Genomic DNA, 21,370 nt, shown 5'->3' on the forward strand with positions numbered 1-21,370 from the left:
GGCAAGTGGATGGCGAGGGCTGGCAAAGCAGAAGCGCGAAAACTCAGCGTGGCCTCCGCAGTGCGGACTCTTTGGTCTCCCGTTGCTGCAATAACGGACTTGAAAAAGGGACCAACCACGGCGACCCTTGGCTCGTTCTTTAAAGTGCTACGGCTCGGCCCTAACTGTGCAAATACGCCCTGAATACTCATCATAGCTGACTGGCCTTCCTGCTGTTGGGACTGAAACAGAAGAGAGGGTAAAAATTTCATAGCACGCAAACGAATCGCCAACACCCCCACTGCGTGTGATGACAAAAGACACAAGTGGCAAAGTCTGGTCCTTTTGTTGGGTGGTTTCAGAAAAATCAACTGAAATAATTTTGCATAACTATCCAGTGGTTTGGCTTCGGGAACGGAGTTCCGGGAAGGTGCCTCATCCCTTGCCCTGGGTGGGAGGGCGGGGGTGCTCGTCAGCCGGGGTCTCCCCAAATGCCGCGCCCCCCACAACGCATGGTGCCCAGACACTAGTCAGTGTGATGTAAAAATAGTCGAATGGCATTTTCATCCTTGCCTTCTAACTGAAAAATGGGGGAAGTAGTTGAAGGAAGAACGGGATGTTTTACTGAAAATTATTCTCACGAAACTGGAGCACTAAGTCAACCACAGAAGCCCCTTCCAGCAGGGCGGCCGGGGGACACACTGGAGAGCAGGGCGCGCATGGTTTCCGTTTTCACGCTGGATGTGCGGTAAGAGCCTCGCTTTCCCGGCTGGTCTGCTTCCCCCTGCGAATGCGTGGCCGCCACGCGTTAGGGGTATAAATCACGGCAGCAGCAGCGCTGGACTGCAAAAGATACTTTGTTAGCTACATGTTTACACTAATTTCTCAGAAAATGGTTTCTGAGAAAAGGAAACTTGTTCCTTACTCCTAATAATCAAAGAGGAGCCCTCCAGAGAACCTTCTGGTGGGAAGTCACCTTTGTAGGTGTCTTGGGGACACACCCTCCGTGCAAAGGCTGTTGTTGTGTGTGGCTGGCTTGTTTTCCCAAAAGACGCTGACGTTACTCTTGCATTAATTACCCTGAAAATTGCCAAGAGGTAAGAGGTGGGAAGGCAGAAAGGGGGCCCCTGATTCTAGTAAGTAGATGAGAAATAGAGATTTTCAGAGAGTAACTGAGAGCTGAAGGAGCAATGTTCCGACAGGCCACATCCAACAAGTGGAGTCCCTCTGGGTCAGGCTCCAGGAATGATGTTCTCTGCTCTGCTCTTGACCCACTTTGACACGCAGGTGACATTTTGTAAGGAAGCAAGGAAAGCTGAAGATGGGCAGAGGGCTTATCCTACGTCACTCTGAAGCAGGGGAGAGCAGGACACGCGGGGAAGCCCAGGTGTACCGCTCTCGGGGAAGGCGAAGCCCCACCCGCCTGGTGCGAGCAGCCATGGGTTCCATGGATCAGAAGAGCATCCCAATTGTGTCTAGAGTCCCCCAAAGTGTTCCAACCTGGAAGGTCAGGCCTCTGTTTCAATATTCACACCTTCAATATTCACAGAGACTGGGACGCAGCCCATTTTGATCGTAACGGCAAGAAAGTCGCCCCAAGGAATGCAGCTTTACAGGGAGCCACCCTTTCTCCAGACCCGCGGTCCCATTTGGGAAGTGAGACTCAGTGCCAGGTGAGGTCCTAACCGAGGAGAAAAGCTCAGCCTCCAGATCTACCCCTCCGTCCGGAGCCCGGTGTGTGGCCCACTGTAACCGCCAGCGCGTGGCGTGGTCTGGAGTCCGAGTGCACAGACAGGGAGGATGGGGACCCTTCAGGAGCCTGACTGTGGGTTTTCACCTGGCTTCACGTACGGCATGACCCTTCCAGGCTCATGGCTCCTACAAGACAAGCTTTCCCTTCATACAGCAACAGCATTTATCGTGGCTATCAGCAAAACAGACATGTGACTTAAAGGAATTTTTTCAAAATAAAATGTGTTGTCCAGACTTGCCCACCCAACATCTTTCCTGTGTCTTGGCTCTTGTCCAGTGGGCTCGTTTCCAGCCGCCCGGGGCTCAGAGTAACCCTAGAAACCTGTGCAGCATGGGCACAACGGTGGTCGCGCAGATGCCGACAGACGTGTAGGTGACGAACTTATAAGGCACTTCGATCTCCAGCCTCTGCCTGGCCTCCTTGTTTCTGGCGACCACCTTGAACCACGAGTATAATACTTGCAGCGAGAGCTTTTGCACAAGTTGACGGACCAGGAGGATCAACACTATTCCCACGGCAAATTTGGTCAGACCCAAAACCAACATGCCAGTGGTGAGCGGTGGGATGTGCTGGACAACAGGCAGAGAGTCCGTGGGCTCAGACACGAGCTGGAAAAAGTGGTTGATCCAGAAGCCAATGGTCACCCCGGCCCCGGCGGCCATAATGGTAGTGGTGTCGGCTCTGGTGGGGCTGTAGTAATCGGACACGGGGTAGTTGTAACACAAGAAGAAGGGGACCACTATGGCGCACACAGGGAAGAGGGGGCTGGCCGAGTCCAGGTGGTCGATGAGAGTCCAGGAAGGGTAGGTGAGGACAATGAGGACCGCGGTGATGAGGACGCCACCCAGCACATCCTGTGGGGAGAGAAGAGAACGCCATAAGCCAGTGAGAGCTCCCCTGTCTGCAGGTTTCATGCCGTCCCAAATATGGTCGATCTGATATGCAAAATACATTTTTTAAATACAGTCGTTTCATTCTTAAGTACACCTTTGAAAAAATGAAGAGTAGTAAAAAGCTGAACATAGGAACAATACAAACAAGAATCGTGCTATGCACGTGATGCATTTTCTTCCAGTTTTTCTGTCTTTTGGAAGAAAGTCTATATTTTTCTTAATGCACAGCTATGATCACATGGCTCCTTCAACCTTCTATTCTTTTTGAGTTCATGTTACATGACAAGTACAGTCATGATCCTCACAGAGGTGACACTGTCCCTTCCTGTCCTGCAGGGCTTGGGGCAATGGGTAAGTGGGTGGGCGGGGGTGGGGGCGGGAGGAGGAGGAGGCTGGCACAGCCGCAGCCACGCACCTTGCGCGCCGGGCCCCCTGTTTGGGGTGGTCTGAGAGGACCCCTGGGTGCGGTGGTGCCAGGCTCCAGCACGCCACACCTCCACCAAGTGTCTGCACCATGCTTGCTTTAACCAGTTCTCCTCTACGGGATTTTAAATGGCGGTTTCCTTTCTTCCTCCTTCCTTTCCTCCCTCCCTCCCCTCCTCCTTTCCTTTCTTTCTTAAATGCCTGTTTAAAATGTCTCTAACTCCTTAGTGTCATCCATCCTCTTTTTCCTTTAGTGTTTCCATTGCAAAATCTATTAGAAGATGAAGCCGATGTCATAGTGGACGAACACATCTAAGTCAGAATGAGGAGCTTGCTGCAGTGTTCTTACCCAGTTTCACATGGATTGTTTTGAAAGTTTACAGTTGAAAAATTTAAAACATTTCTCCCAATGCATTGGAAAATCTGGAAGATACCAGAAAGTCATACATATGCATTGGAGGAAATCTGGAAAACATTCTGAAGTCTAAGAAAAAAAATAGATCTTTATTTCTACTCCCTAGCGTCGACCATGTCTACAGGTTGGCATGTTGCCTTCCACTCATTTTCCACATAGATATAAAATAGAATTCTGAAAGTTTCATGTTTCACTCTATAATAACTTCATTATTTCTCTTGCTTACTTTGTAATAAAATGACCTCTCAAACAATGGGTGAGAATTAGACCTTAGGAAAAAATTGCTGAGGCTACAGCGAATCTGAAGATTAGGAGGCATCCATTTGTCTTTCCGGTGAGCATGTACAAGTGTCTGCTATGTGCCAGACACAGCGCTAGAGGATCCAGTGTGAGCAAGACAAATAGAATCTGTGCCTACGCAGAACTTACAGTCTAGCAAAGAGACAGACAGGCGGTTCTGTTACTTAAGAGGGAGCAAGGCTAGTTTGTGTGGGCCTTGGTGGTCCTTTGGGGCTGGAGAATAGAGGACAGACACAGGCAGGAGACACCTCCTACAAGGCCCTGAAGTCCAGCCCACTTCATGAGGATGACATCCTGTGGGGAAGTGAAGCCACTGAAGTAGCTCTCACTGGGTACCAACACAAGGAGATTTTCACTCTTAAAAGATCATTCTGACTGCAGTGGGGAGAGCAGATGGAGGCGGAAGAGTGGACGGGGTTCCACCTGCTTCCTCAGAGGCAGCCTTGTGGTCCCGCTGTGCTCCATGTGGTACCTGGGACTTCACCTGCCCTCCCTTCTGCCCTCACCTTTCTCCTCAGTCTTCCCCTGGGGGCAGGCTTCATGGTCTCTGTGGTCTCCCTTCCCATGATTCCATTCCCCATGCCTAGGAATATGCACTGATGTTGACTTATTTTTGGAAAAAGGAAAAAATCCTTCTTTGAAGCATCCTGATTACCAAAATTAAACCACACTCTTGGGTTACATTTTCTATACCAGTTGCCTATACTTCCTCAACTTGAAACACAAGTGCTGTTTAAATTCCTATGTTTAGATGATACACCATTTTCAAAGGCCACTTATAGACATTCATTGGTTGTTTCTTCCCCCAATAGCCTCATATTTTCCCTTGGGGATCCACAACGTTCTGGGAAATTATGGAATTGAAGCACATGACCTAGGTAGGCCAATCAATACATTGTATCTCCTGGTGACAATATTTGGTGTAGCAGTGGCCGTGTGACTTAACCTACCCCAATCAGAATGAGTGGTAGGGCTTTGGCTTGGAATTCTTGGAAGGAGATGTTCTTCTGGACACTGTCCTGTGGGTTTATACCCTTTTATTTAGCAGACTATCTATCTATCTATCTATCTACTTTTAGAGAGAAGGGCAGGGAGAGAGAAAGAGGGAGAGAAACATTAATGTGCAAGAGAAACACTGATTGGTTGCATATGCCCCAATCGGGGACCTGCCCACAACCAAGACACGTGCCCTGACCAGGTATCGAACTGGCGACCCTTTGCTTTGAAGGCCAATGTTTAACCCACTGAGCCAGGCTGTCCAGGGCTTGGATACCTTTAATATTCAGCTTTTATTAGTGTTACCCTGCACCATCCTGGCTCTTCTCTGACCACTAACAAGTCTCTCCTTTAGATCTTTCTGTTTTCACATCCTAAACATGGGTATTTCCATAGATTCTGTCTTCAAGCCTTGTGTGTTTTCTCCCATGAGTTTGTGTAGGTCTACGGCTTCATCTTCCATTCTCTATCTGTGTCACTCTCAAATCTAGGTCTTCAGGTATCTCTCTCAAACCTGGGTCCTACATTTTTTAATGGAATGCTTCACATTTTCATCCAGATGACCCATCAGCCCCCCAAGCCAACTCATCTGAAATAAAAATCACAGACAACCAAACAAAAAAATTAGTAAAGGAAATGAGCATTCTATAGGAAAGGAACTATGAATGCCCCTTAAACATATGGAAATGTACTTAAACTTACTAAGAAGAAATGAAAATTATGCTAAGGCCAAATTAAAACTTATGTTCACACAAAATCCGGACATGAATGTTTATAGCAGTTCTATTAATAACAACCCAAACCTGGAAACAACCACAGTGCCATTCAGTGGGTGAGTGGGTAATCTGTGCTACAATCATACAGCACAACATTTCCCAGCAACGACAAGCAGCCAAGTAGTGGTGCCCGCCAAGAGCCTGAAATCTCCAGGAAAATCTGCAGAACAGAAAGAGCCCATCTCTAAGGGCTACGTACTGTATGGTTCCATTTATATGAGATTCTCTAAAGGATACAACCACAGTGATGGAGACAGGCTCGGGGCTTGCCAGGGCCCGGGGGGAGAGTGTGAGTACACAGGGACGGCACGAGGGAGGCTTTTGGGGTGATGCCGTTGACAATTCATAGAATGATACACCAAAGTAGTCCATTTTACTGTTAATTTAAAAAATAAATTTAAAATTGCATTTCAAACAAAATTAAAAGCTAGCGGGCTCTTTGACACTGAGTCACACTGTTGGGTGTCTGCGGCTGTGTGACCAGCCGTGCCCTGGATGCCGAGGTCCCCAGCGTGCACCCTCCCCGCCCCCACCCCCACACACACCATGCTGAGAACGTATCCCTCGCCCGGCGTTCCCAATAATCCAGAAGTGTGACAATATTCTGTTGATGAAACGGGGGGCGGGCAGGGGCGGGGTGGGAAGGAAGTTTGTCTATTAGTCCTATGAATGCAGAATGGCCCAACCCTAATGGGGAGGAACTTGGCAATATTTAAAAAATGACAACGTCATTTAACCCCTGACCCACAGTCTCAGTCTGGGACTGGACCACAGAGATACTCTTGGCCCATGTCTGAAACGAAGCATTTACAAGTTGTCCATTGTAGTTTGCTTGTCATGGCAAGAGACTGGAAACATCTAAGTTTCGCCTACAGGGGCCAGTTCAATCTGCCCACGGTGTGGTCACGCGATGGAGTGCTCTACAGCTGGCAAGGATGGGGAGGCGCTAACATGGAATTTTTAAAAAGCATGCCATTTTAAAATGGTGGGAGACGAGATACTTACATTTTTACTTGAATACACAAAACGGGTTCATTTAAATGGAGGGACAGAGTTGGAAAGTAGACTTTTCTTAGGTACCGTTATATGTCTTTTGAATTTTATATCACGTAAATAGATTGCCTCTTTAAAATACATCAGCGAGATAAAATTCAGCCTCTCCTCCAAACAGGCCCTGCCTTTCAATTCCCATAAAGAAGCGGGGAATCCCATGAGGGCCCAGCAGGGTCTTCTGCAGGGAACCGGAGGTGGAAGGTAAATGTGTGGGGGCGAGGGCAGCCTGCCAGAGCATCACTTGCTGACGACTGAGGGTGTCTTGTCTGTGTGTTTTAAAGGAACATGCACTTTTGAGGGGAGGGAGAAACCAGGCACGCTGAATGCAGCACCTCAAGAGCCTCTCCGCTCCCGGCCGGGGGAGGAGATCCTGCACTCAGATCATCGTCTCCCACAGCCTCACGGGACGTCACATCCGAGTCCTAAGGAAGTCGGAGAGGATTCAAGAGTCATTTTGCCTCCATCTAGAAAACACGGGTAGATGCTCCTGCTTTGAAACCTCTCTGGCAGAGGGCTCTCCAAAGGGAAGAATCTATTCTTTCTTGAACCCTACACCACAGTGCTTCCTGGGGGCACTTCTGACCCCACCTGGCAGCTCAAGGGCAGAGCAGCCATATCATCCACTACGGCCCTTGATTCAAAGTCATGGCCACTGACCTGCGCTGCCTGGCGGGACAGCTGGAGAGAGGCTGATGACATGCAGGCCCGTGGGAAAGGGTGCTGTTGCAGAGCAGGGACTCAGAGCCACAGCAGCCTCTCATAGACCAGCGGGTGGGACAGGCATCGCCAAGGTCAGGGGGCTGCTGGGCCTGGGCCGCAGTGGGCAAGACGCAGGTGCCCGGGGTCATAGCCGAGGTGAGAGCAAGGGAAACAGCAAAGCCATCCCGACACAGGGGCGTCAGACAGAGCGGCGCTAGTTGTAGGGGTGCTGTGGGGGTTCACCTGAGACTCCTTTGGAAAATTCAAGAAATATTTTGTGGGGGCATTTCTATGGGGGTGGGAGTAGAGCGGTTTGCAGTGGCTCGGCAGGCCTCAGGGGAATTCTGAGATACCTGTTTCTGTTGGTGGCACCCCTGGCTCCCTGGTCGTGGAGCCTCAGAGTCCTGCAGGCCCCATCGGACTGCTCCCTCCTCTCGGCACCCGTGTCCGCCAGCACCCAATGTGGCCTGACTCCTCTCCACCCATCCACAAGCTCCCCTTCCTGCCCTGAGTTCAGACCTTCCTTCCGCCTCCTGCCACTGTCCTCCTGCCCCGGAATCTCCTGCCCGCCTTCCTGATGGCTGTTTCAATAGCAAATGCCCCAACGGGACCGTGCACGGGAATCACTTGGGAGGTCTGAAGACACAGCTTCCGGGGTGGGGGGCCCTCTGGTTCTGATCTGAAGGGTGGCCCAGGAGTACGCATTTCACACTCCAAGGAGATGCTGACGCAGCGGGTCTCAACCGGACACAAACTCTGAGAACCACTAGCCTGTCAATCAGAAGTCAGAGCCTTGCATGCTGTGGGCTTAATGAAGCGATCATTCCAGGGTTTCTTTCTCACTACTTTCTGGTCCAGTTAAGTAGGTCTACCCGCTTTTCCTAAACATGCATCAGAGAGTTTTGTCACCATACTTTTGTCCTTTTATGTAAACACACTTTAACCATCTCTATCTAAATCTTATCAGTTCCCTTAAGGCTCAGCTCAAAAGCTACTTCCTTCCCCAAATATCTCCACTGTATCACTGCAGATGGAAACGCCCTCTCTGTGGACCGAACGTGAAGGCGCTGTGCCTTCTATTGCCTTTGCTGCAGGTCCTGTGTTCACATGCTTTGCCCCTGCGTGGATTATAAAACTCCGGTCAGTAACGATGAGTTCTCCTGCATGATCGCACTATTCCTCCAAGTTCCCAGCATGGGGACTCACACGCAGCAGACATGCAGTCCCAGTGACTGGAGAATTCAGTGCCTTTCTCTTATCCTGACTATCCATGGTGTGTAACATGCATTTTTCGACACATCAAGGAAATGTGTCTTTCCTTCCCTGTCTTCCTTTGTAATTGCAGTTATCACATTCCCAGACACCTGGTTGAGATATTCTTTCTAAGCTAATTCTGTTCACCTTCAATGCTGCAGGAGACTAGACTATTTTGGTCCACAGACCCAGCATTTGAGACAAAAGTAATTTCAGTCAAAATGGCTGCTGATGTAGATTTTTTTTCTTCTAGCCACACAGTTGGGTTTTTATCCATAAAAGGTGATGAAAAGACAGTTAGGTATTTTTGTAAGGAAAATACTTGAACCATCACTCATGAGATTTCTAATTTGGGGCTCAGTTTCTCATAAAAAACTACTCTAAACAGCTTCTAAAAATAAGAACCGTAGTGCTTGAAAATTCTCGAGCAGCTTTCTACATTAATTTTTTTCAAGCTACTAAATTCTATAAAAGCTCACAAATCTCCATCTTGGAACTGGGCCTGCTATTTTGTTTTTGGCAAATTTGAAATCAGGAGGTGATTTCTTTGGAACTGCATGCATGGTCATGTATTCGGCACAGTTCACCAAAAATAAGATAAATATACATACTGTTTTCTTATCTAATGACATAATAGGAACATTTTCCAATTGAAAAGATACATTTCTGCAACCTTGGGTTTTGGGAGTTTTTTTGTTTTTCATTTTTGTCTTTTTGGTTTCGAAGTAACCAACCATAGTGAGAGATATCACACAGAACACAAACTTGACATAAAGGATGATCCTAACTTCATATAGTATATAGTGTGCATGTTTGGGAAGATAAAATGCTGAGTGCTTTTTTCTGTTTGGATCTTACAGGTGATGGTTATCTTGTCCATGCTTTGCAATATCCTCTAAATTTTCTCCAGTCAATGCCTATTAGTTTTACTATAATAAAAGTTAATCGAGGAGAAGAAATGAGGATGTTAAAATCAGAAGTTTCAAAACAGACAAAAATAGATATAACTAGTGCTTATAAATTTTGACATTATGCCAAAAAATGACATGCCCGCAAGAATGTATATGCTAGTAAGCATGTCATTCCCCCATGATGTAAGTAACATTTAAACCAAAGCACGTAAGATACGTTGCCAGCCCAACCTTACAGATCATAGCATTTGAAATATAATCAATCTTTAATTCAATTTACCATCCAAGGGTCAAAGGAGGATTTCTGAATTGTTTGAAAAGAAATCATTGCATGAAACTAACATTTTCTAAAGATAAAATGCAGAAAGATCTAAATCCCCTTTGGGTTTTGTACCTATGTTCACTTCAGTTATAAAACTTAGTTTTCAGATAAAAGTTTAAGCTTTATTATATCTCATTACAGGAAACAATAATATAGACAAAAGGTGTTCAGAAAAGAATGCTAATAGAGCCTTCCCAAGCATCAGAACAAATTTTAGCAGAGGCTTATATAAACACACGAAAAAGTGTCCTTATTCTTGGCCAAACAGAAACACTCCTGGTAAACATCCCTAGATACCTCAACCACAGTCCCTAACCCCAAGTGTCCCAGCATTTGTGATTTCTGACCCTACGTCACATTCCCACGTGCAGTTTACAGCGACACATTTACATTCCATCTCCAAACGTCCCTAGTGAGGAATGCTTTTGAGCAGTGACCAACACAACACCAGATTAGCTAACTAGAAAGAAGGGGCCCGAGCAGACCCATTCATTCAATTGTTCGGAAGGAATGCATTCAGATCTTGGAACTATTTATGCTGGAAACTCTATGATTCTGGCACCTTCCCCTCTGCTAGGTCCCCTGCTGAGAATGTGAAGCGCCCTCAGCCCTCGGTTGCCTGTGCCACTGAGCTGAGGCCAGGAGCTGAGTGAAAGCCAAGGCCCACTTATTTGTAGATGCGGCGAACGCTCTAGATGTGAGCAGAGCCCAGTATTCAAACAGATTAAAACATCATTAACAAAAACCAAGGCGCCCCCCACTCCAAAAACAGTCTAGTTTTCCTAGAAAATAGTTTGAATTTATAGATCAATCCATGTTTCCTAGTGAACACACTCAGAGTACTTCCTCTTTTCCCTGCTAGCTCACAATTAATTGAATTTCTGAGAATAATGCAGATGAGATTCCATAGAAGCAAAATGGCAAGAGGGGTGCCTTCTTCATAAATATGAATGTAATGATTGCAGAGAGAAACCTGCATGTCATGTAATTAGCACATACATGGGGGGGAGGGGGAATGCCTATGTTAAAAATACTATTTTCCTACCGAAACACAGCAGCGCCCACGGGGATCTGAAGCAGGAAGCAGATCTTCCTGGCCACGTGGTGTGAGCGTAAGCACCAGAACGCCCTGACCTTCCTGGCCATGACTGATGCCTCTCCTTTCTGTGTCATGAGGGCCCTCGGAGCATCTCCATGATCCGAGCACAAATCTATCGCTCAGGATCCCTAGGCGTCAGTCTCTGGTGACAATGAGAAGGCTTTGGAAAAAGACTTTCTGACAACTCACTGAAGCTCAGGAGGAGCTCTGTGGTTAGAAAAGGGTGCGCCAGTCTTCGCCTTCTGCAACTTGAGGAGAAATGCCTGCTGGGAAAACTAACTATATTTAAACCTTCATGAAAACTTATGGTGACACTTAAACAAAAGTAGGTTTTCTCTAAGAGTGTTAAGAAAAATTATACAACTTGGATGTAAGACAAAAAATATTTCAGTGGCATATGGGGGCAAAGGCTACCCACAGATTACAGAAGGGAAAGCACTTACTTCGTTTAAATCACTGTTTACTATTCATTAAAGGGCTCAGACTTAGCGAAGGGACAGCCAACGGAATTTGTTTGGCAGCGATGCAAATAATTTCTGTTCACTGGAAATGACCCCAAAGGTTACAGTTTGTAGGATGGCAACCAGTTTTGTATATAACCCAGCAATTTTAATGTATGATTTCTTCATTAACATTGTAAATATTTAGTTCTTCTTTACGTCTTATTGGTTCCTTCACTAATTAAGGAGTTGAATAAAATCTTTGATACCTATGCATTTTATATTTGGGCAAGAGTTATGATTTTACCATTTAAAGATTATGCTCTAGCAAGTAGATACTTATTTGTGTTTATTCATATGACTAATTATCTTCAATGTTTAAATATGCATATTTCATACAATAGTAATTACAGTTTTTATCCTGTTTTCTTTTGTGTATTCTCTCTAGTGGCACTGGTGTGCTAACAAAGTAAATAAGGCAGGTATTGTGTTTCTTAATGTGATGATACAATAAGGTATTAGCCTATGCCTTTATAGTATTAACTAGACAGGTATTTAGCTGTACTATATATTTCTAAATTCTATTCCATATATAGCATGATTTAAGAAATATCACTTGCTTGTCTTGGCTTCCCAGGATCTAACAAGTTCAAACAGTAGAGCTTCATGAAACAGACAAAATTCCCCCACCCGTAATTTGCATTGATATGAACAGCTTTAGCAGGTCCAGAGGATTGTGACATTAGATGGAACGAGCTTCCAAGCAGGTTATGACATCTTTGACACCTGCTAAGCAGCTTGCAAGAATGACAAATGCAGGGAAGGGCAATCTGCTAGAAGACACAAAAGACACTGTCACACATTTAAGTGGTTTTTCTTAAATGTGGATGGGCAGAGGGGCCTCTGAGAGACAGGAGAACAGAAGAGAGTCATGTTTGATGCAATGTCATTGTTGAGCATCCCATGCAGGCTGAAATTTAATTGACATTGCGCCATATTTGCTCAGATGTGAGTGGAACAGCTTCTATGCTTTCAAACTACATCTTGCATTAGAATCTGTGGTAAACTTGTTAAAAATGCAGGTTTTGATTCAGTGGGTTCAGGTATGGCCTGAGAGTCCATATTCCTAACAAGCCCCCAGGTGATGCTGAGGCCGTGGTCAGGAGACCCCACTGAACGGCGAAGACTATCTCTCCTCGCTTAATTGGGTGGGCCAACGCAGGCTCCCCATGCTGAACATGGCGGGTCTGAGCTTCCAGAGGGCTTTTTATGAAACACATAAAGTAATAAAAACTTCTGAATTACAGGAATGCCATACTTGAAAGTGATAGAACAACCTTTAAAAATCCTAAAGTGATATTCTGATGTAGCAACATCTGTGCACAAAGAGGAGTAAGAGAAAGGTCTGAAAATTCTTTGTACACCTGGTGATGTGAGTGTCACATTAAAAGCAAAGGCAAATCTCTCCCGGTCCTTTGTCCCGGACCCTGGGGCATGTGGGCTTGAACCCTGGAGTCCTGGCTCCTGGGGCCAAAACAGAGCTCCCTGAGCAGACACTTAGCAGTCGGGATCACACTATGAACTGGGGATTACCAGACACTTAAAAATATCTGTCTTGTTTGGCAGACTGTGCCATTAATGTCAAAGATGGCCATGCAAGGTTTTTGATGGGGCTGGACAACCTTAGTGACAGATGTGGTTGCTTCCTTGTCATTGTGTGTCAAGTAAAAACAAAGTAAAGCCATGTACTTTTATTAAAATGGAGACATGAGATCCAGATACAGCGAGGAACAAGACTGTGGTCCTCAGGTGACCCTTTGTTTTCGCAAGTGTGGCGAGTGCTCAGGGGTGTGGAAACCAAACTGGGCCAGAGCTATGCACAAGAAACAATTTTATGGAGATTTCAGGGGTTGGAAAATTCAAATAAAGTACAGCACTTACAGGAAGCCCTGTGTGCATTTAAAAACATGATGCATAAAGTGTTTATTTCCTTTCCCAAGGGAGCATGTTTTAAGGAACATTCCATCAGAGCTTCGTAAACACAGGCCTCAGTAACATTTTGAGATTAAGTTCTAGACTATTAGCTGATATTCAGAGTATAAGAGGCAAGGAGCTACTTCACTCCTCTGGCTCTGTCTGCGGGGCCCCATTAGTGTCTATCAGGTTGCCGACGGGACATACTTGAGTCATGAGACCAACTCCCAGGCAGTTTTATGGCTGATGGACGAGCGGCCCATTTGCCCTCTGTGGCTAGTGAGACACTACCATTTCTCTCCACAGGCAACACAGCCCAGCTCAACCCCCTGAACCCTCAAGATGAGTTTCTCATCGTGAGACAGCACCACCGAGAAGGAATGGATGGGTATTAATTTTGTTGAGAACTTGGGTCCCTTTTCAATCAGATTTGGAACATAGGGTTATAGCAACTAAGAAGAATGCTTCAAATCAATGATGGGGGAGTTTTTAAGTCGATTCCCAAACAAGAAAAGAATAAAAGTCTAAGCTCTTTGAAACTCATGTATTTGTCTTATTGCCAAAATCCATATTAAATGTTAAAAAGGAAAAATACACAGTGCAAGGGAAGAAATCATAAGACATGCAAGTACCCAGCTGGAGAAGAAGAGTTATTGTTCATAGCAGTAAAGTCTAAAATGTTCCTTTTCTACTAGGAAATGAAAATAATAATATATCTCAAATATTTATTTCTTCACTCAACAGCCATCATGCTCTCTTATTTTCAGTTGGCTATTACATCCCAAGAAATACACTAGAATAGAGGAAGAATAAGATACAGTCTCCATCCCATAAACAAAAACAGCTTTATTGTTTTTGTTAAAAACAAGTCAGCCTCACTATTAAAAATTCATTTCAGAGCTCTCTGTCTATAATCAACTTTCCCCCTGCCCCACACACATAATTTTACAACTAATGGCATCAGACTATATAAGGCCTTCTATATTCTGCTTTTTTTCATTACAACTATGTCACACGCATATTTTCACGATTATAGAACTATGTGACTTTCATGGCTATATAACATTCCACTCTACATAACTAGATCTAATTGATAGACATTTAGTGTAGTCTCACTGTTTGCTATTAAATACATTAACAAACATCTGGAGGGGTGGTATAGTATGGTAAATAAAGGCATAGATTCTGAAGTGAGACTGCTTGGTTTTAAATCTCAGTTCAGTCTCTTACCAGCTACGTCATCTTGATCAGGTTACTGAATCTTAAAGACTAAGCTCATCTGTGAAACTGGAGTGATAACAGTACCTCCCACACAGGGTTGCTGTAACTACCCTGTGAAGAAATTCATACATGTAAAGCTCTTAGAACGGTGCCTCACAGATCCTAAGTGCTTTAGAAGTGCTTGTTACTATTGTCTTTACTTTCATATTTGTGCAATTATATACTTTAGAGGAAACTTCTAAAAATGGGCTAAGAGCCTAAAAGGGTATGAATGAACACTTTATATCTCCGCAACATGCCCTCCAAAAAGCTTATACCAGTGGATTGACCATAACTTTAAAGACAGTCATCCTTGCTTGGTAGGCATGAGACTTGAAAACTCACTACCAGCCTGACCAAGCTGGCTACACTGATTCCGTGTGCACTACAGGCATGTGGAAATAACACACAGCAAGTTCAGGGACACTGGAAATGACACAAAGAATTCTATACCTAGCAAAAATATCCTTCAAAAATGAAAGTCAAATGGAGACACTTCAGAAACACAAAAACTGAGAAAATTCATCAGTAGTAGAAACATGCTAAAAGAAACACTAAATAGAGAAATTGAAGCAGGAGGAATGAGATGACAGATGGAAGAACAGAACTGTGGGAAGGAATGAGGGAACAACAGAAAACAGATACGTGGATAAACCAAATATGTATAACTATAAAACAATAAAATAAGTCCTCTGGATTTTAATGTATGTAGAATTAAATTTTATTTAATAACCCACTCTTCCTAGGAAGTGATAAAGATACTAAGTTGCATTTGACTCCCACAGATCAAGGATGCATATTGTAATCTCTTGGGTAGCCAACTGAGAGAACTGTAAAGACTTCATAACAAGCTAATAGAGGAGAGAAAATGGAAGAGTTAAAATACTTGATTAAAAAGAAGGCAAAAAAAGAGATAAAAAAAGAACAAATGGGGGGAAGTTAACAAAGAGCAATATGGTAGATTTACACACAAATACATCAGTTGACATTATGTGATAATAGATTAGATACAATTAAAAAGCAAAACTGTCAAATTAAATAAAAACCCAAATACACACTGTTTATAAGAACACAGTAAAAATATGAGGATACAGAAAGCTCAAAAGTAAAAGTCTAGAAAAGTGCTTTGCAAATGCTGAAAGCTGATAGTGCTATATTATTAGACAAAGTAGGCTTTAAGGCAAGAAATATTATTAGAGATGAAGAAGAGCATTTCATAATGATAAAAGGATCACTTTATCAAAGAGATGACAATTAAAAAACTGTATATACCAAATACATAACATAGCTTCAAAATGTATAAAGGAAAAATTGACAGAACTGAAAGGAAAAGCAGACAAATCCACAATTATGGTGGGAGATTTTTATAAACCTCTCTCAGAAATTCATAGAATAAGCAGGAAAAAAGTTGGTAAGGATACAGAACATGGAAAAGTACAATTTTAAAAAATGACCTGACATATAAAACACTGTACACAATAATTACAACAAAAATTAATAATCTGTGGGGAAATAAAGCAAATTTCAAGAGATTTCAAAAATGGAAATTATATAGCATATCTTCTCCTACTACAAGGATATTAGGCTAGGAACAAATTTTAAAGCAATAATTAGAAAATTCCCTAAAGTTTGGAAATTTATGTAATATACATCTAAGTAACCCACAGGGGAAATTAAAGAATATTTTCAACTGAATGAAAAACACAACTTACTAATGCTTGTAGGATGCAACTAAACAAATTTTTAAAGGGAAGTGTAGAGATTTGGGTAATATATTGGAAAAGAAGAAGGGCTATAAATCAATGATTAAGAATCTACTTCAAATACATTAGAAAGATAACAGCAAAATAATTCTGAAAGAAGGATTAAAACAATAAAGAAAACTAATACTTGCAGAATAGAGAAAATATACAAAATAAAAAGTTGATTCTTTGAAAAGACTACTAAAATTGATAAACCCCTATAAAACTGACCAAAAATATATAGACTTATGAAAAGAAAGAGATTGTTACAGATTCTACAAAGATAATGGGCAACATTGTAAACAACATCATGGCAATTGATTTGACAATTGAGATAAAATGGACAAGTTCTTGGAAAAACACAACTTAAACTATAAAGGAGAAAACAGAAAATCTGGATAGTAATATAGATATAGTCTGTCCAGAAGTTCTCTAGTCCTGTAATATGAAAAGTAGAGATATTTCTTGAAGAAGATACAAGATACAAGAAACGTTGTACATAAGACAATGACTTCCCAGACCCCTTCAGAGTAGGTACCCTGGGACCTTACACCGTTCTCCCAGTCCCCATCAGCTGCCCCTGTCGTATTTTCCTGAATCTCATTGACAGTCTGAAATCTCTTCCCTTTCAAAAGTGATTTTAGTCTTGTTCAAGCTTCACACAAAATTTGATGCAGCTGTGTTGCTCTACTCTCCCAGTCATTTTGAATGTGATGGCCACAAGTACACATGCTCACTCAATGATATCTACTGCCCCCCTACTAGTACAGTGAGGTTGTCATTGTTTACGCATGTGCATTACAGCCCACTCTCCTTGGCTGCCTGGTTACACAGATGTTGCTCAAACCATTCTAGTTATATTAACAATGGCTGGACTTTTTCCAGAAAGACCTCATAAACAGCAAAGATAATTTTGAAGAATAACAAAGTTGGAGGACTTTCATCACCTGACATCAAGACGTATTACAAAGCTATATTAAATAAAAGATGAGTGTTGGCATAAAGACAGACTAGTGAACTAATGCATAAGTGTAAAAAGTATATATAGAGAGAATATAAATAGTCACATGATTTATGACAAAATTGATGTTTCAATAAATGTAAAGAGGACCATCCTCCTAATAAACAGTGCTGAGTATATTGGGTATTCCTATAGCATAAAAATGAGTCACAAAAATCAATCCAAGTAGATTATAGATCTAAATAAGAGAAGCAAAATAATACAACTTCTCAAACAAAAGGGAACTTCATGACCTTGTGGTAAGCAAAAGTATCTTAAACAGGACACCAAATGTTGTAAACATAGGTAAAGGCTGATAATCGGACTACATTAAGAACTTATGTTCACCTAAAGATACCACCAATAGAATAATGAGGCAAGTCACAGAATGGGAAAAGAAATTCACAATACATCTCTCTCACCAGCGACTAACCAACAAATCAATAAAGAAAACACAATCCCATAAAAAATAGCTAAAAGACAAACAGCCACCCCCCCAAAAGAGGATAAATAAATGGCCAATAAACATATGAAAAGGGGCAGAATGTCATTCATCAATCAAATAAAAGCACAAGGAGATACTGCTATATGCCCACTACCACGGGTAAAATGAAATGACTGACATTAGCAAGGGCTGCAAGGATGTGGAGAATCGGGAATCTCATTTCCTGTTGGTAGGAGTGTAAACTGATACAATTCTTCAGAAACCACAAAAGTGTATCCTTAAAGCTGAACACTGTTTATGACCCAGCAATTTTACTTCTACACTCACACTCAACAGTAAAATATACATGTTTGCTCTCAAAGGACTGTAAGAGAAAGTTCAGAGTAGCATCATTTGTAAGTCTCAAACTAGAAACAACCCAAACCTACATCAGTAATAGAAGGAATGGAGTGTGATATGGTCATATAATTTAATACTATACAAAAATAAAAATGAATTAAAATTATGTTCAACATGGGTGAATAGCACAAAGAAACAGGAAGTAAAATAAGCCAAATGCAAAGGAATGCATACTGCATAATTCCTGTTCAGCTCCCTCAGGCCTACATATCAAGTTCAACTAAGACATGGTCCCAGATATCCGGGGAGTGGGTACCCTGGGGAAGATGCAGAGTCGGGGCAGGAGGGGACTTCTGAGGCACTGGCAATGCTGTATTTACAGAAATCTGGGTGGTGGTTACTTGGGTGAACTAGAGCAAATTAAGCCTGAAACATCATTGTGGGCGGCAAAAAGGACAAGACTGAAGCTGTCCTAGTTTGGGCACATCATGAGAAGGCAGGGTTCTTCAGAAAAGACAAGGATGCTGGGGAAAAGGAGGCAGCAGGAAAAGAGGAAGACCAAATATGAGATGGACTGATTCCATAAAAGAAACCATAGGCCTGAGTCCACGGGAGCTGAACAGGGCCAGCGAGGATAGGACATTGTGCACATCACTCATTCACAAAGTCCTTAGGAGCTGAGTCAATGGCACATTACACACACACACACACACACACACACACACACACACACACACACAATTTATACACCTATACCCAAAAACCAGGTACCAGGTTCTCTATGCATGAAATTCTCAATTCCATTTGGAACTATAGAACGTCCTTCTCCACTCCTGAATACATTATCATCCCACTTATTAAATGACACGTGTCAAGCATTGAAGCAGCATGTCTTCATATATTCTTCCCTCTTGCCTAAGACCTAGTCTCTCAAGGAGCCCCAGAGCTTCATGCTGCTGACCACTGCTCCATGGTCTCTTCTTACACATCAGGACACCTGCTACATTCAATTCTAGGTGTTCTAGAAGCCCAAAGTGCAGTGTCTATGCCTGCATTTAATGTTGCGTGATGTGTTCTATTAAATTTTTCTCAGGTTAATGTTTATTCTTACAAGCAAAACAAGATAATGTTAAAAATAATTAGATGTATGATCTGGCCTGATATCCTATGATAAATGCAATAGTCAAACTAATAGATGAATCTTGTCAAACATGACTCAATAAAGTACAAAGAAATAATAGCAAAAAAATTGATTTATGATGAGACAACAGATAATACCCATTACAATCCACTTGGCATTTACTGTGCACTTACTGTAGGATCTCTGTTAGGAATTGGGGGCAGATTCTTAGCCTCAAGGGATTCCCAGTCTAATGGGACCAACAGATATGAATATAGCCAAGTATATGTCTCTGTCATAGCTTGCTCTTACTGCTATTAAAGTGACATTTATACATTAAAATGCAATATGACTTAAGGGAGTTTGAATGAAAATCTCTCAAGTGTCTTTTTATCTACTGTAATAGTAATGTTTGTATTTAACATTAAAACAAACCAAGGCTGGGAAATCCTCGTTCTTGTCATTTCTGTTGGTGAAACGTGCTGAGTTGCCCACTGCTAGGGCGTTATCCTAAGCAGAGTGTTCCCAGTTTGCCTAGAGGAAGCCAGGTGGCCGTGAGGAAAGGTGTCCCAAAGCCTGATCAAAATGGTCAGCAGGCACCCCGTGTCTTTCCTTGCTTCTCTGCTGAGCTGGAGATGTGGGAAGGATAAACACTGGATTTTCTTGGCTCCTCTGGAAATTGGGGTCCACTAGTTAGAAGCAGTCTTGCCAAATTTAGACGGTGGAAAGGAGGGGTCTGGTTTCTGTCTTCATGGCTTTGAGTGAAGGATACTAAATATGTAGGATTCTTTCCTGCCTCCAAAGAAGGTAAATGCTTTATTGACCTAGATTGAATTTTCCTCTTAGGGTTGGATTTGATTCAAAAATAAAGGCTTTATTCTCAGGTTTTGGTGGTTAGTTGAGGAACCACAGCAAACCATGCCACCTTTTCCCTTCTGTTTCCACAGGACAAACTAGCAGCAGTTTAGAGAGCGGCAATGAAAGTGAGGTGCAGGGGCGCGCCCCTGCGTCTCAGAACGTCATCACAGCAGGGAGCATCATGGCAGAAAAGTCTGTGCTTCTGTTTTCCAAAGGGGCTTAAGAATCTTTTGTGAAGATCATGTAAATAAATGGAAGGTTTGATTCATTTTATAAAAGTTGATTTCCTAAGCCTTTTCCATGAGGAGAGACGTATGATTCTGTTTATAGAAAGACTTTACCCTTTAGTAGAACTGTGACACACTGTACAATCCCAAAAGCAAGTGCCCAATAAAAGAAAGAAACAGATGGAGACAGGCTTCTATGGAAGTTTGAACCAAGGCCTTGTTCTTATTTTACCAGTAACTGGGACTCACCTAGAACACAGCTACAACCCATGGGACTGCCAGATCTCGAATCCGTGCTCTGCCCCCAAATGTGGTTGTCGTTCTTATTTACTTGGGAAAAGTGGGTGCATTCTCAGTACAACCTAGACTTGAAGAACTTGCCCGAGCTTCCTCTTCAGCACTCTGGGATGTAAGTGGCGCTTCGGGGTCATTCTCACTGAGGCCGACTACCTGCTTCCCCAGAGTCACCTCTCCTGCTGACGGAGCCTCAGTGGACCAGCCCTGTAGCTACAGGCCTCGTCCCCCTGGCTTGGCTGCCCAGCCAAGAGCTTCAGCGAGTCCCCTGCCCTCCCCTCCCTGTCAGGCTAATTGCCAGTTCACTCTCCTGCTCCCTGAGGTCTGACCACGCGCCACACTGGCATAGCTTCGGAGGCGAGGCCTCGGGCCACAGAATCACGGAGGCAAACTCGTTTTTGTTATAGCTTGTCTGCTCAGCCCTTTGGATTTTGGCTCACTCCTCTGTAGGGACCATGGACCTTTCTTTGCACGATCCTGGGGCTTTGACCAACTTCCATCTTTGGGTGTCTCCTCCGGGCTGCGGTCCAGGCTCGGTCCAGCTCCCCCTCCTGGGTTAGAGCACCCCCACCCCCCTGTAGCCTACTCACCCATGTCTACAGGACAGACGGAAGACCATGCCCCGGTTGTGGCTTTTTGGACAGTGCTGAGAAGGGGAAGAAAAATTAATTTGCTTATGTCTGTTGTTAGGACGGCGTGCCATGGGCCGTTCGTTCTTGCTGGAAATTGTGCTAAGCCCCGACTCTGACGCGCCTGCCGCTGCGGCAGAAGGCCCTCTCTCTGTCGCCCGACCACGCG

The 21,370-nt window shown here is 43.6% G+C and overlaps 1 protein-coding gene across 1 annotated transcript in view; it reads right to left on the reverse strand.

The window, feature by feature from the left end:
• Positions 1-491: 491 nt before the first annotated feature.
• Positions 492-21,370, reverse strand: part of SGPP2 (sphingosine-1-phosphate phosphatase 2) — a 100,640-nt gene continuing 79,761 nt past the window's right edge. Inside the window, exon 5 of the mRNA XM_054586132.1 lies at positions 492-2,586. Coding sequence (XP_054442107.1) covers positions 2,035-2,586 — 552 coding nt within the window. The 3' untranslated portion in view covers positions 492-2,034. The remainder of the gene's footprint in view (positions 2,587-21,370) is intronic.

The sequence above is a fragment of the Pteronotus mesoamericanus genome, unplaced genomic scaffold (assembly GCF_021234165.1).
Source record: "Pteronotus mesoamericanus isolate MK-2021 breed Mesoamerican mustached bat unplaced genomic scaffold, CSHL_Meso_final contig_90, whole genome shotgun sequence".
Classification (NCBI taxonomy): Eukaryota; Metazoa; Chordata; class Mammalia; order Chiroptera; family Mormoopidae; genus Pteronotus; species Pteronotus mesoamericanus.